The 13,722-nt window shown below is 35.5% G+C and overlaps 1 protein-coding gene across 1 annotated transcript; it reads left to right on the top strand.

The window, feature by feature from the left end:
* The first annotated feature begins 6,648 nt into the window (after positions 1–6,648).
* Positions 6,649–12,737, top strand: LOC128206442 (uncharacterized). Its single transcript, XM_052908866.1, has 4 exons — positions 6,649–6,871; positions 10,053–10,597; positions 11,531–11,683; positions 12,300–12,737. The coding sequence occupies exons 1-4, from the start codon at positions 6,775–6,777 to the stop codon at positions 12,660–12,662; spliced, it is 1,158 nt and encodes a 385-aa protein (XP_052764826.1). The 5' UTR covers positions 6,649–6,774; the 3' UTR covers positions 12,663–12,737.
* The last annotated feature ends 985 nt before the right edge of the window (positions 12,738–13,722 follow it).

The following is a 13,722-nucleotide window of genomic DNA, read 5'->3' as shown; positions in this document are numbered from 1 at the left end:
AGCGGGGACTTTGACTTTCGGTCAAGCCATCCCCGGCTAAAATCTTCGCCCTGCGGGGACGAACAAATGGTACAATCCCTTCCAAATGCCCCCGCACCCCAGGGACTCTAGGTTAGACACATTCTCCGCTATATTTAAAGCGAAGACAAAACCACCGCATTCACTCGGCACTGCGGGGCCACCTGAAAGGTAAAAACACGGTCAATTTCCCCGGCTTTCCCCGGTATTCCCCTTTGATAAAACTTGTTTGCTGAGCGTCAACAATTTAAAATGGTTTTTATTCCATTTAATATTATTTTCTTTCCTAATTCATAATACATATTTAGTTAGATGAGTTCAAGTTCAGAGTTCAGAGTATTCATGCAACCATAGTTCACTACTTATTTTTACTACATCTCCTTTTAAACACGATAACTTTTGTTTTGCCTGCATTGACACTTGTTCCCCCTATGTATATTGCTATATCTTCAACATAAAGCAAGTAAAGGAACATATTTCTCCTAGAGCAATTTTAAGTCTATGAAGTCAGAATTGTAAATCACCACAATGCCTTCCTTTCCGTCCATAGTGCGTCTATCTGGATGCGCAATACAACCCTTGTCGCTTGTATATAATGTTCAATAAGCCCATTTAAACAATATATTGCATCTCCTGTCGACATGTTTTTCTAAACCCACATTGTGCATCGGTCAAGATATTATATACTTCTCAATGTATAAAGTTAGTCGATCGTGGATAACGGAAGTAAGTATATTCGCAAAGCAACTTAAAAGAGTGATGCCCTGTTACTGTTTACGTTATTCTCCTTCGCTATCTTCAATATTGAAATAATTATACCATCCATCCATTCATTAGGAAAACTTTGAAATATAATGTTAATATGTCAAGTATGTTTCCGATTTCCGGCTCCGAGATTTTTTGCAGTTTTGGTCTTACAATCGATCGGAAATATATCATGGCTTAAAACAGCACTGTTAAATTCCTTTATGACGCAGAAGTTGATGTTTCTATCGTTCTTGTTCGAAGCGTTTTATTGTGTCACTCTATTTCAGGGATACAGTAATTCTGGTCCAAGTTTGATACTGCATCGTTACATAGAATATAGTATAGCGGCATTTCCGCTGACTTGTGTATTAGATCTCCCATTGCGGCCACTTTGCCAAACATGTTATAATACATAATGTCAATTTTAATTATTTTTAAACAAATTATGAGCCATAGATATGATATGCAGGAGATTTATCTCCCCAGACATACACACCGAAAAGATAAATAGCTTCTGATAGTCCGAAAAAAATCTTTTTCGAGACACAGCAATGTTATTGTATTAAAATGTGTTCTTACAAATAAAATCCAGACTGTAAACTGGTTTGTTATATATTGCGAGCCCGCCTCTGCTACGCCTTGCGTTTGAATGTTAAAATCGCCGAAATAAATAGAGTGACGTGTAAGAATTTATCTCAATATTGTTATTCTCATTGGTCAATGTTTTATATAGGAATATGATGTCTGCATCATGTACAATTTTACGGAAATCTTTACCAGTGTCTTCCGGGAGGGACGTTAAATGGGAGTCCAGTGTAACAGTGCTATAAAAGGAACCAGGGTAGCCCTAACCACATTCTGTCTGTGCTTGACGTCATCACAGCTTAAATTGTGACTGAATTTAATGAGTTACATATATATATACTCTTTATTTCCACTTTTCAGTGATTATACATTTATTATTGACATGTTAATTGCAAAGAATAATGAAATATAAATATGTGAACAAACAAAAAAAGTATGGTGTGTGATAAGACATGTAAACACAATAGAAAGAAATAACATGAAATAAGTTTCTGTAAAGCAATTTCTTTCTGAGTTACAAACCCCCTAATTCACCCATCGTCAAGGCTTATCGAAATTCGAAATATAAACCATAAACCAGGTTGGGATGTTTTAAATGCAACTCCTTGTGGTTACGTCATGTTTTATAGAGAACATTAAGGACTAATGCATTCTATAGTCGGTTGTGCATATTCACCGTGTGATAAATGAATTTGAGCGTCTTATTCAGAAATGTTTTCTGCAATTTTGAGTCAAAATGAAACGCAGTGAGAGTCTCTGCTTGAAAAAGTATACGAAATAAGTATTATACTTTTTTAAGGTTAAAATGAACGATTTTCTTCCAGCTATATTTTCTAGGGAATGTCGATGTGCGGATATAAATCAGTAAGTAGTTGAAGATATCATACTGAATAAGCAAACGCATAACGCTTGGTATGAATCCTCGTTGGTGCTTGAATCCTCTTAACACATACAGATTAAGTCTGTAATTAAATATTCTCCGAGTTAAGTGTTCACTAGGAAGGGTACATAACTTTTGTAGGAACGTACGTTTGCGCTTATCTACCTCCAGCTCTAACGGGAACCATCCTAGCAGACTCAATGCCATATCAGTTCTTGTCCACGTTGGTAGATGTTGTATACGTTTAGCAGCTAATCTGATGTATTTTTCAAGCTTCAGGCGATCATGCCTTGATATGTCATGCAAGAGTTCGGAACCGTACAAGACTGAAGGTATACAATCTTTCTGGACTAATTGTTAACGTCACAGGTGGTCTTTTCCATCGCGAGGATTGAAAATAGAGACGCCCGTCCTTTTCTGACCCGTTCGTCAGTTGCTTTGGTGCATTTCAGCGTACTTTCAAGTATGATTCCAACGTGCTTTGCTGTTCCTATGCTGGTTATATGTTCAGTGCCGAATTTAATATTTGTTGCATTAATATGTTTGTTAGTTCTAAAAATTATGGCTTTACTTCTGTTAACATTGAAGCATATCCCCACGTATAAGCATATTTTTTTCACAACATCCAATTGCTTTTCTAATGCTGTTTTATTTCCACATAACAGTGTCAAGTCGTCTGCAAGCGTAGGATTACCGCAATGAATACTTTTATTAAGGGTAAGATTGTTTCCGGTAGTTTTAAGTTTGTTCAGGAGACCGTCTATACAGAGGAGATAAGTGGAAAGTACTCCCCCTTGTCGAATGCCTTGCTTTATATCGAAGTGTTTCTAAGCTATCCCATTTACCAAAACGTATCCTTTAAGGTCACTGTACATGTTCGCGATTAAGCGTAGAAACGTTCCTTTTATCCCAATTTCGTTCATTTTAATGAATATTACACTGTGTGGTACATTGTCAAAAGCTCTGGCAGTGTCAATTTAGGCAGCATAGACGTTGGACCCAAGTTCGAATCTTTCGTAGATCGATTCTTGTAGGTTGAAGGAAGCAGTGATTGATCCGAGGTGTTTCATACCCAAGCACTTTGCGAACAGACCTCTTGGTTCTTGAATGAACTCGGTGAAAAGCACGACATAGTTTTTGCTGCCCAGTCAAATGAAGACAAAGGCTTCTTCTACTGAAGATACTGGTATTTATTGACTTAGTCACGTCCAGCTTGCATTTTATGTCTCGCAAAATGTGACTGCAGCACCATACATATTCGATGGTATAGCAAAGCTGTAGCAGTTGAACGTTTGGTTGGATACAAAAACAACACCATTATGTTCCACCAGATGATATTATTTTAATCATAGTGCATTTATCGTGGGTTCTAGCCTAGCCCATCCGGAGCAGGTTTCCATGGCCTCCTTAAATGGACGCTTTTTTCTACCACAGTACCGGACCCGGGATTGACTGTTTTATTTTAACTTTGTATGCATCGCTTTTCTGCTATACTCTTTGCGTTAAACATATAGCACTTTATAATTATAGCAAAACATTTTCAATTTACAAAATGGCTGAGACTGAAGTTGTGACTGTAGCACCATACATATTCAATGACATAGCATTACAACTGGAGTTGTGAAGTTCATAGGAAATGTCAGATTACAAATAAACTTATAATAATATGTTATTAGTCCACCTAAATGGCCGTCAACGAGTCTTTTGACGATTTTTTACTAAGGCAGGCTAGTTACAGGGATACATAAGAACTGTCAAAATAATTTTAAAAAAAAGGTATCCCTGATCGCTCATTATTGTAGCTAAATGTGTTACCAGATCAATCAATATATATATATATATAATTTTATTCTCTCACGCAATATCCATAAAATTACCACATTGGAAACTGGTAATAAATGGGTTTGAGAAACGCTGCAAATCACAAGCGAAGTTATGTTTTAGGCGACCCAACTTTATTACTGTTTTATGCATACATGTATAGCCAATATAGTTTCTTCTGCATGTAAATCTAGTGTACATCATAAGTTGTTTGTTTCTACGTTCAATATTTTTGTTCACATCCTCTAAATAAGATGTGCAGAGTTGTATAGGTAACCAGGTACTTTGATCTAACGTACTTTGTACTAATTAACGTGCTTGTTGTAATCAGCTTAAACACATATAAATATGTCAACGGTTACATCTGAAACCGTGTGACTTTTGTTTAAATAAGCTCTTAGGATTAAACAATTCTTTAATAGTATTCGGTTTAAATTATCTCATATTGTGTATTTACAAAGTGATTTAGAAGGTGCGATTATATAGACCTTCTTTTTTATAGTGTGAGGATATCATTGTTCTCCTGCTAAAGATATGACAGACTCCTTGTGTTATGTTACTTATGACATAGTTTACCACGCATCCAAATATGTGTCCATGTATTACAATGCTTGGGGTTACTGTATATATGTTTTACAACACCACTCACTGTAACAACAGGTTGACAATTATTGCATAAGCCAAATGGTATGACGCATATACTGAAACAGCTGTAACTTTATCACCGTGTATTTACATAATTTACAGACAATTACTAGCCCACAGGTTTGCTCAAACCTCATCGTGCATTTACATAATTTACAGACAATAATAACTCCAGATGTTCTCTCGAACCTCATCGAACATTTACATAGATGTTAAAAATATATGACAATAACACTTCAATATGTTTCCTTTCCACATATTTCACCAAACATATTTTTCATACAATAACAACTATATAATTTTATGTTCCACTAGATGATAGAATTTTAATCATGGAGTACCACGAGGTAGGTCCAGGAACAAAACGCAGTAACATTAAACACGTTCGAAAATTAACTTGTACACAATTCATCCGGGTTCAAGCCCACCAGGGGCTGATTTCCGTGGCATCATTAATACAACGGACTTTTTCTCTTGACCCGGTATAATTATTCATTTCATGTACTGTACGCATGGCTTATTTCAGGATTGAGCGAAGATAAAATTAGTGTGCTCTGGTCAACGCAAATAATCAGGGGCAAAAAGCAAAACTAAAAAAAGATAACTAGAAATTTAACTTATCGTCATGGTTCTGGACACAGGTGTTCGTTACATTGCCTGGATGCAGTAATACATACTTTTTTAATATTTTTTATATTTTTATATTTTTATTATTTATTTATTTCGGTCAAGATAGTGAACATATGTCATTTAAAAATCATTCCACAATTTTTCATGAAAGAAAATTAGTATTATATATAAATAAATGTAAGGTAAACATGTGCAAAAAATCATCAATTCCAAACGGACCTAATCAATAGAGCATAGTTCCTAAAATAATTGAGATAATCTAATAATTTGTACTGTTCTGATAAGGTAAGATTCCTATCTACAAGAAAAATAGAACTTTTATGCTAGTAAGATTGACCTTTAGGGCATATTCAAACAAAATGCACCGACCACAGACTGAAATTCGCCATTACGAAAGAACCGGGAGGTTGAAAAACAACGGATTTTTCCCCCTAAAACACGTTAAGAACAGACTGACATGCATGCATTACAAAGAAAAGCTTAAAATATCATTCCTACCGTTAAAAAACTCGTTGAGTAAGACGCGTATTTATCCAAATAGAACGGTTTTTGTTGCAGTATTTCTACTTTTGTCCGATTCTATTTTTGTGGAAATAAAATTATACGCGTTTAAAAGATGTACTCCTTTCCTAAAATTGTGTGATAATGATTTTGCTGCAATTAAAGGCCTAGTTTAGAATGTCTGGCTTGTTGTTTGGTCAACATGTCAAAGGTGCTTTCGGTGAGATTTTAGTAAGGACTGAAAAGTATACGTTTTTTATAAGAGGCAGAAATTGCAGGGTAAAAAAGACCGGAGGAAAATGAAAAGTATGGATACCATTTCCTCCCTTGTCTAACACGTGTCCACCCTACAATTAAGTCGTTATTTAAGCCAAAATGCGGGTATAGCTTTATATAACAGATTATGGTGATATAAGGTTTTAATTAATAAATAGCCATATCACTATTTTTGAATCTGTTTTATTTTGATTCGTGTGGCAATTAAAAATATTGTGTATCATAAACTGTACTGTATGGCGGCATAAAATTGTTAGGTAGCGACCAATATAATGGTGTCCAGATGTTTTACAAATAATCGCCCCCACCCCACACACACACACTTCTGTTTTTTTCTTCCCATGGACGTTCCTTCCTTTATAATATACCATTAAATAGGCTAAAATTTGCAGTACATTGTAAGGGTGATAAACTGATTTATATACATTGATTTACAGTATGGATGTCACGGGATTAACTATTACATGCTGCATATTAGGTCAGAGAGCGGGCTGTGCATTTAAAGTTTGTATAAATTAAAAGCCACAAATATAATTATTGCATTTTCTTGAAAAGATTTCTTGTCAGGATATGCTGTGCGTTACTCTTTTGAACAATCATTCTTAAGGCTTACCCGTTGAGTTTATCGCCGTTTTGGCTAACAAGCACGGACCGCTGAGAAAACAACAAACATGGCGCCGGATAGATTGTTTTCAAAATCCTCAACACGACTTCTATTTTTTGGACTGTTTCTAAGTCTTTTCGTGTTATACATTGGGATAAAAATAAGTAATACTTATTAACTGCATTAGAATTGTTCATAAAGATTACAAATCACATTTACTGTAGTAAATTTTCAGATAGAACTGAAAAAATATTTGTACTATTTATTTTATCAGTAAATATTCTCATCTCTTCTATGTAAAATGAGCGCGCAACCTTTCTCAAATACAAGAAACAATACCAATTAATATTTAAATGTATTGCTCACTTGTCCTTGCCATAAAATGAAATTGAATGAAGCCAACCAATCAACGATGCAATAGTACAGCGAGTCCCTAGCTACAATAATGAGCGATCAGGGATACTTTTTTATAATTTTGACATTTCTTATGAATCCCTGTTATGCTACACCATTTAACACTGGGCGAAAGAATGAATAGTAATGATTTAGGCATCAATGTTGAATAATAATGACAAAGTTGTTCAATATATACCCCATAGTCTAAAATAATAGACGTGTTAAACGGGATTCTTCCAATCCCTAACGTCTAAACGGGTTTGTGCAAAAACCTGGGGGTGTTTTGAAAATAATTGAAATTGTATTAAGTGAAGTTTGTTATGGCTGAAATTGACCATAAAGGTTTATCTTCATATTTAACCATGTAAGTGAAAAGTTATTTACCTTTCCAATAAAATGAAAGTTGACTGACACAGACAACAATTATGCCAAGCGGAACAACTCGACCCAATCGTAATAACTCGGCCACCTATGACAAGCTTCGAGATAGACCTCATAAATACAATCGTAACAACTCAACCATGGCCGAAATGTTCCGTTTGTTTAAAAACTATGCCCTAAAGCCTTGCAGGTGCCCTTCATGTATATATCGTTATGTTTTGACAGAATGAAATGGTAAAAAAAACCTCCAAACTCATAATCATCATTGGATATTTTATTTTTTGTGAACGGAACTAATATAAAATAACATTATCTGGTAATATTTCTTGTTTTTATGATAATTTATAGACGCAATATGCTTTAACCCGGAATCACGATCGGAATAACTACCCACCTTTGATACTAAACAATTTGTACATGAAGGATTTGCCAAATCAAAATTCATAAAAAAAACAGCGTACAATTATTTGGACTAATATACCCCACAGTGATCTAATCCAGATAGAATTTGTCATTTAAGATTTTAACATAAATATATTCTAAACCAGATTGAATTTATCTTTAAGATTTTAACATAGATATATTCTCGGTCATGAATACCGTTATACATGTACACAACCTGTCAGATTTGTCCCAGATTTACAGATATCAGGATACTTGATAAACAATCGAAGTGTTTAATGATATCTGAACATGTTTTTTGGCATAATGACATAAATAAATATGTGTTTAATAGTACTTAAACTATATATAAGAATTTCCAGCATAATATTTTTCGATTAATTAATACACCAGCCAATTGTAATCATGGCCCTCCAGGTATACCAGGGATAGCTGGGGAAATGGGCCATGTTTTTACCTTCCAGGTGGCCCTGCAGTGCTGGGTGAATGCAGTGGTTTTGTCTTTGTGCCAAAAATAGTGGGGAATTGGCCTAACCTTGGGTCCCTGGTGTCCGGAGCATTTAGTGGGGATTTTGCCCCTGCAGGCCGGAGATTTTACCTGGGGTTGGCTGGACCGAAATCTGGGGGCTGTGGTTACAATTGACTGGTGCATTAGTAGTATAATCAGAAATAACACAGCTATTTTATAATTTGTGTTATACATATTTTTTTTCCAATTGAAAAATTCTGAATTGCATTGGGTTCAGGGCTTCCATAAACATCATACAAAAGCTGTTAACATATATACTTTTCACCTTAGAAATATTCAAAATCAATGGTTTACGTAGCATATGATAAAATCTTCCACCTTGTGAATAACATTACTGTTGAAACATATGGTGAATTGTAATGGGATATTGATCACATATCAAACATACATCTGAAACAAATGCATGCAGGATTTTTGTTTCTTCTTTTAACTAACACAATTTAAATGTTATCAAATAATGCTTTGAGTATGAGTTTGGTTTAGCAACAAGAATACTAAATTCTGGTGCCCAGTAGTGTAGGGAATCAGTTCCAGTTTGAAATCAAATTAATGCGGGATTACTATTTTCTTTTTGTAACTAAACCGTTAAAATGTCCATTAGCATTGGGAATCAGTTCCAGTTTGACTATTGATAATTGGTTCCAATCAAGTTACAGATTATAGATTGTACAATCTTTTTTGACTATAGTAGTTTTATTCTTGTACAGTAACTCGTAATACATAACTATACTTACGTTTTGTGTATGAGTTATTTAGTGTTGTTGTTGCTTTCAGCCATATTGTAACTGATTACATCTGAAGACGTAAAAATGTATAAATGAACTCGAAGGAGAAAATTGGCAGAAATTAATCAAACAAGAGGGAAGAAGAAAAACAAATCACTGGTAGAATTGATGTTCGATTAAGACCAAATACAATTGATTTTCATTTTCAGGTCAAACCAATCAATTTACAATTATAATAGATCATCGGAACATCACTAGTGCCCAGGGACCACTTTATGGCACCACTTGGCTGCGAAGCAATTTGCAGACACTGTGTACATGAATATTAGGGTTTACTCTGTCTGGCAGCATCATCGTCACACTTTTGTTTCCCATCAATATCTTTTGAACAACTGGAGTTAAAGTTTTCAAATATGGTATATGCACTTTGGTCATGGTCAGTAGATGACCTCTTTCAATTTTGATATTAGCAGGTCAAATGTCATGGTGAGACTTTACTTGAAAGAAGATTGGCGCTACCGACAGATGTATCACATCGTTTACTGAACATGCATCTTTCGCATTTTTTGCGCATTTTTCGAAAATAGAAATTTACTGAGGTTGTCGTCAATGTAAATCATTTTTAGTTTAAAAATAGCATTGGTATAGTTATCTGTACTCATAAACAGATAAGATTTAAATTAGGAAACCGTTATGTGCTATTTCTAAATGGGGAAACACAGTTGAGACATCAAGATGATTGTTGAGTTTATTATTTTACTAATGTAACATGATGTATTATCGTCCTCCTACTAGCTCGCGTTGACAATTAGAGGCTTGTTTTGGGGAAATTCCGTATTTGACAATTTATGGACCATCTGGTGTCTAGCCCCTTTAATACATGTAATATACATGTGTGCTTTTTTGTTTCAGACAGTGTTGTTTCTTCTTCAAAACTTGAAACCCAAAGCAGCTGGTGGTCATGGCTTTTTGCATTCAGAGAAAGATCAACACTGTCGCTGACAGATCCACATCTCTACAGTTATCTTAGTACTGCCATACAAGATGACCTAGCTAGTATATGGAGAATGTGCTGTGATGTTTTTGATAGTCTTGTGACTTCAAACAGTGCAGTGTTCAATGATTTCCGAGTTTTAATGGTGTTTCTAGCATCTCTTTCAATAATACTCCTCAGCAATGTGGTGTTTTGTTATGGATTCATGAAAAAATCAAAGAAAAAAAACGACCAAATGAAAAACTGCGGCACTGGTGAAGGTGAAACATGTAGCTTACAGTGTACAAAGAATCCTTCTTCCAATGATAGACTACACAAGAATATGTATCGGTACAGCACAAAGAAGTATGTGTCTCGTTGGCTTATTGGTGTAGGATTTATGTGTTTCTTGCTCAGTATACCTTGGGAATTTGTCCGTCTGTACCAATCAATGGTTGCAGAAAAAGTCACACAGATGAATACCGTAAGTTTGTCTCAGATAAAAAAAAATGCTTATTAAATTACGCTTGATTTTGAAGACAGCTTAAGTCTGATAAATGAATTACTTCAAGTCAGTTTGCTTGGTAGTTCAACCTGTACCTTTTGAGAGGCCATGAAAAAGTACCCATTTTGGTAATCAAACCCACCACCTCTTGGTAGGGAGGCAGACACCTATACCACTTACTTGACAGCTCGCACCCCTTTATACCTTAAGTAAATGTAACTAGGTATTCAATATGTTTTGTTTTGCTAATGAGCTAGCTTTCCCCCTTTATTTTGAAATTCATCCTTTAATTAGACTCAAAAGGTCAATAAGCAGACATTGAGGAATCACTGCAGTAGCTTGATTGAAGCAGCATCAAGTAACACCCCTTCCTTTTACAAAAGATAAATGTAATTACATAAATTCATATCAGTAACGGCAAAGTAAATTTATCGAAAATGGTGGAACCTGACATTTGTTTACGTAAATGACATGTTACAATTTTCAGGCAATTCAACAAGTTCTCATAAGATCTGACCACACTCAATTCAATCTCAATAGCACAGTTAAAAGTGGTAACTTGCTTTTCTTCGGCCAGAAAATCCTTACTGAATATTGAATTATAACTATTTTGTTGATAACAGCGACTTGCTTCAAAACCTTAAAAAGCTCATTTTCAAACAAAAGTAACTCCCTGGCAGTCTCATGATGCTCCAACCCTCTCAGACTGAAAGGGCTGGAAACAATTGATGATCCCTGTAAACTAGCAAATACTTAGAGTAACACAAAAAAAAGAAAAAAGGACACAGTACTGGTTTCTGCCCAGGAAACGGACTCGAGAGTGATTCTATAAGCTTAGCTTTCGTCACAATCGAGCTCAAATAAATTTGTATATACTAAAGCTACTGCACTTTGACTTTTTTTACATTTCAGGGAATACCAGTAGAATGCATGCCAGATCAGATGACCATTCTCCAGTCTGTTCAGTCCTGGTTGCGATGGCATTTCTCATGGTCACCAGACCCCTGTCTTCAGTACCACAAAGCTCTTCTTGTAGATCCAGTGTGGCATGTCTCACCTCTAATGGTATGTAGACTGGTATATATGTCTTCAGTACCACAAAGTTAAGCTGGTGGGTCCAGTGTGGCATGGCTCCCTTCTTATGGTATGTAGACTGGTATATATGTCTTCATTACCACAAAGTTAAGCTGGTGGGTCCAGTGTGGCATGGCTCCCTTCTTATGGTATGTAGACAGGTATATATGTCTTCATTACCACAAGGGTCTTCTTGTTACCACAAGGGTCTTCTTGTAGACCCAGTGTGGCATGGCTCCCCTCTTATGGTAAGTAGACTTTAATTTCTTAATAAGAGATAGGCATTTCCAGTGAATTAAGCCATCCTGGAAAATTACATCCGGTCCATACCACACGAGATAAGTCACATGCAACAACTTCTCTGTTATTGTATGGTTTATGAAAAGTATATCATGCCACTTCAATAAAGCATAATTATATATTTACTAGTACTAGTATACAAGACTTGTCAAAAATGTGTTTTTAGAGGAACTATTTGATGTCAACAGTGATCTAAAAATACTAATCTTTCTAGTCAGTAAACAATGCTGAATATAGAATTGTAGTCTTAGAAGCCAGAATAAACAGACCAGTAATAATTGTCATACTTTCACTTATATATTTGCAGGTTCTGTCTTCGGCGTTTTCCCATTGCATTCTTCATCCATGTGAACTCCTGCTGGGCGGTCTTGGAAGAAGTTTGCGAGTTTTCTTCAGCGAGATTCCATCCCCTTGGCAACTTCCATTACTCATCATAATCGTGTGTTTCCTGCTGCTCATTGTTATTATGTGTTTTGGGTACAGGCTACATCTGCCTCTGTTGTTCAAGATAGAACCCAAAACACCAGTGTATATTCAAGTCCACAGACAGAAGAAATATGTTAAACTTAGGGAGCAACAGTTGAACTTTTCAATAGAGTCGAGCCCGTCTCAAAATTATTCGGATACTTTTTCAAACAGTACAGATTATTCTGATGAAAGTCAGATGTGATAATGACTGTATGGTTTTCATCAGTTCTGTGAAATTGGATGGTGTCATATTGTATTTTTACTTGTTTTCAATAAAAGCAATTACATGTACATTTTGTTCATCCATTTTTGAAAACTATCTAGGAATTGGCATAACCTTTGTGTTAAAGTTGTGCATTGTTTTAAGCTCAACTATTGGAAGAGTAAGGAGGGCTTAACAACTTCCCCCACCATCGGCGTTGGCATCTGATTCAAGTTTTTTGGCATGTTGGCATTTTCATTATTAAGTACTTCATACAGGTTTACGAACATTGTGGTATTGAAAACAAGTTAAACGGCAACTTGGGAATTTCACTTAAAACTTCTGTTCCATGGACTTCATGCTTCAAACAGTTGTTCATGGCCAGCACACAACTAGGTTACATGTCACTCCATATTATCCTTAATATGCCCTTGCTAAATGTTAAAGTATTAGGGAACCTTGTGCCTGGTTAGTTTTAGGGCAATTCTGGGTTTTCACTTATAATTTATATACCCTTCATTCAATTGACTTCATGCTTCACACAATATTTGATAGCCATGCTACAATCAGGTAACATTACGTCATGTTTTAGGACAACTTGGGGTTTTAACTCACATTTCTGATCATAAATACGATTCATTCATTGGACCTTATACTTCACACATTCGTTCAAGCTATCACAAAATTAGGTGACAGAACTCCATGTTAACCTAACCTAAATACAAGTTGTTGCCCTGGGTTGCCTCTTTTACTTTTTTACAAAGTAGTTCTTAAACGAGCGTACTGTCCTACGACAACTCTTGTTATCATAGTCCCTAATAGACAGAAACTGAAGAATTAAAACACTTATTAACAATGGAAGTGTACATGCGTGTGTACATGTGTCGAATCTCATCACTAAGACCAGAGACTTTATCTTTTCTTTGGAAAAAAGTGTCTGAAGGAGGTGGAAGAATACACAAATTTAATTTTAGCCAGTTTTCTTTTTAAAATGATCCAGTTAAAGTTGTATTTTTTCTGTAAACATTGATTACTGCATGAATCACATTTATGACCCCCA

Source organism: Mya arenaria, chromosome 10, assembly GCF_026914265.1.
Source record: "Mya arenaria isolate MELC-2E11 chromosome 10, ASM2691426v1".
In the NCBI taxonomy this organism is placed as follows: domain Eukaryota; kingdom Metazoa; phylum Mollusca; class Bivalvia; order Myida; family Myidae; genus Mya; species Mya arenaria.
The sequence above is the reverse complement of the archived record's forward strand: the minus strand, read 5'-3'. Positions and strand labels throughout refer to the sequence as shown.

What these genes read in the sequence shown, in the direction of transcription:
- LOC128206442 (XM_052908866.1), top strand. Translation starts at nt 6,775, where the DNA reads ATGGCGCCGGATAGATTGTTTTCAAAATCCTCAACACGACTTCTATTT. An exon ending in ATACATTGGGATAAAAATAA is followed by an intron (nt 6,872 to 10,052) that starts GTAATACTTATT and finishes TTTTTGTTTCAG; the next exon opens with ACAGTGTTGTTTCTTCTTCA. An exon ending in GGCATGTCTCACCTCTAATG is followed by an intron (nt 11,684 to 12,299) that starts GTATGTAGACTG and finishes ATATATTTGCAG; the next exon opens with GTTCTGTCTTCGGCGTTTTC.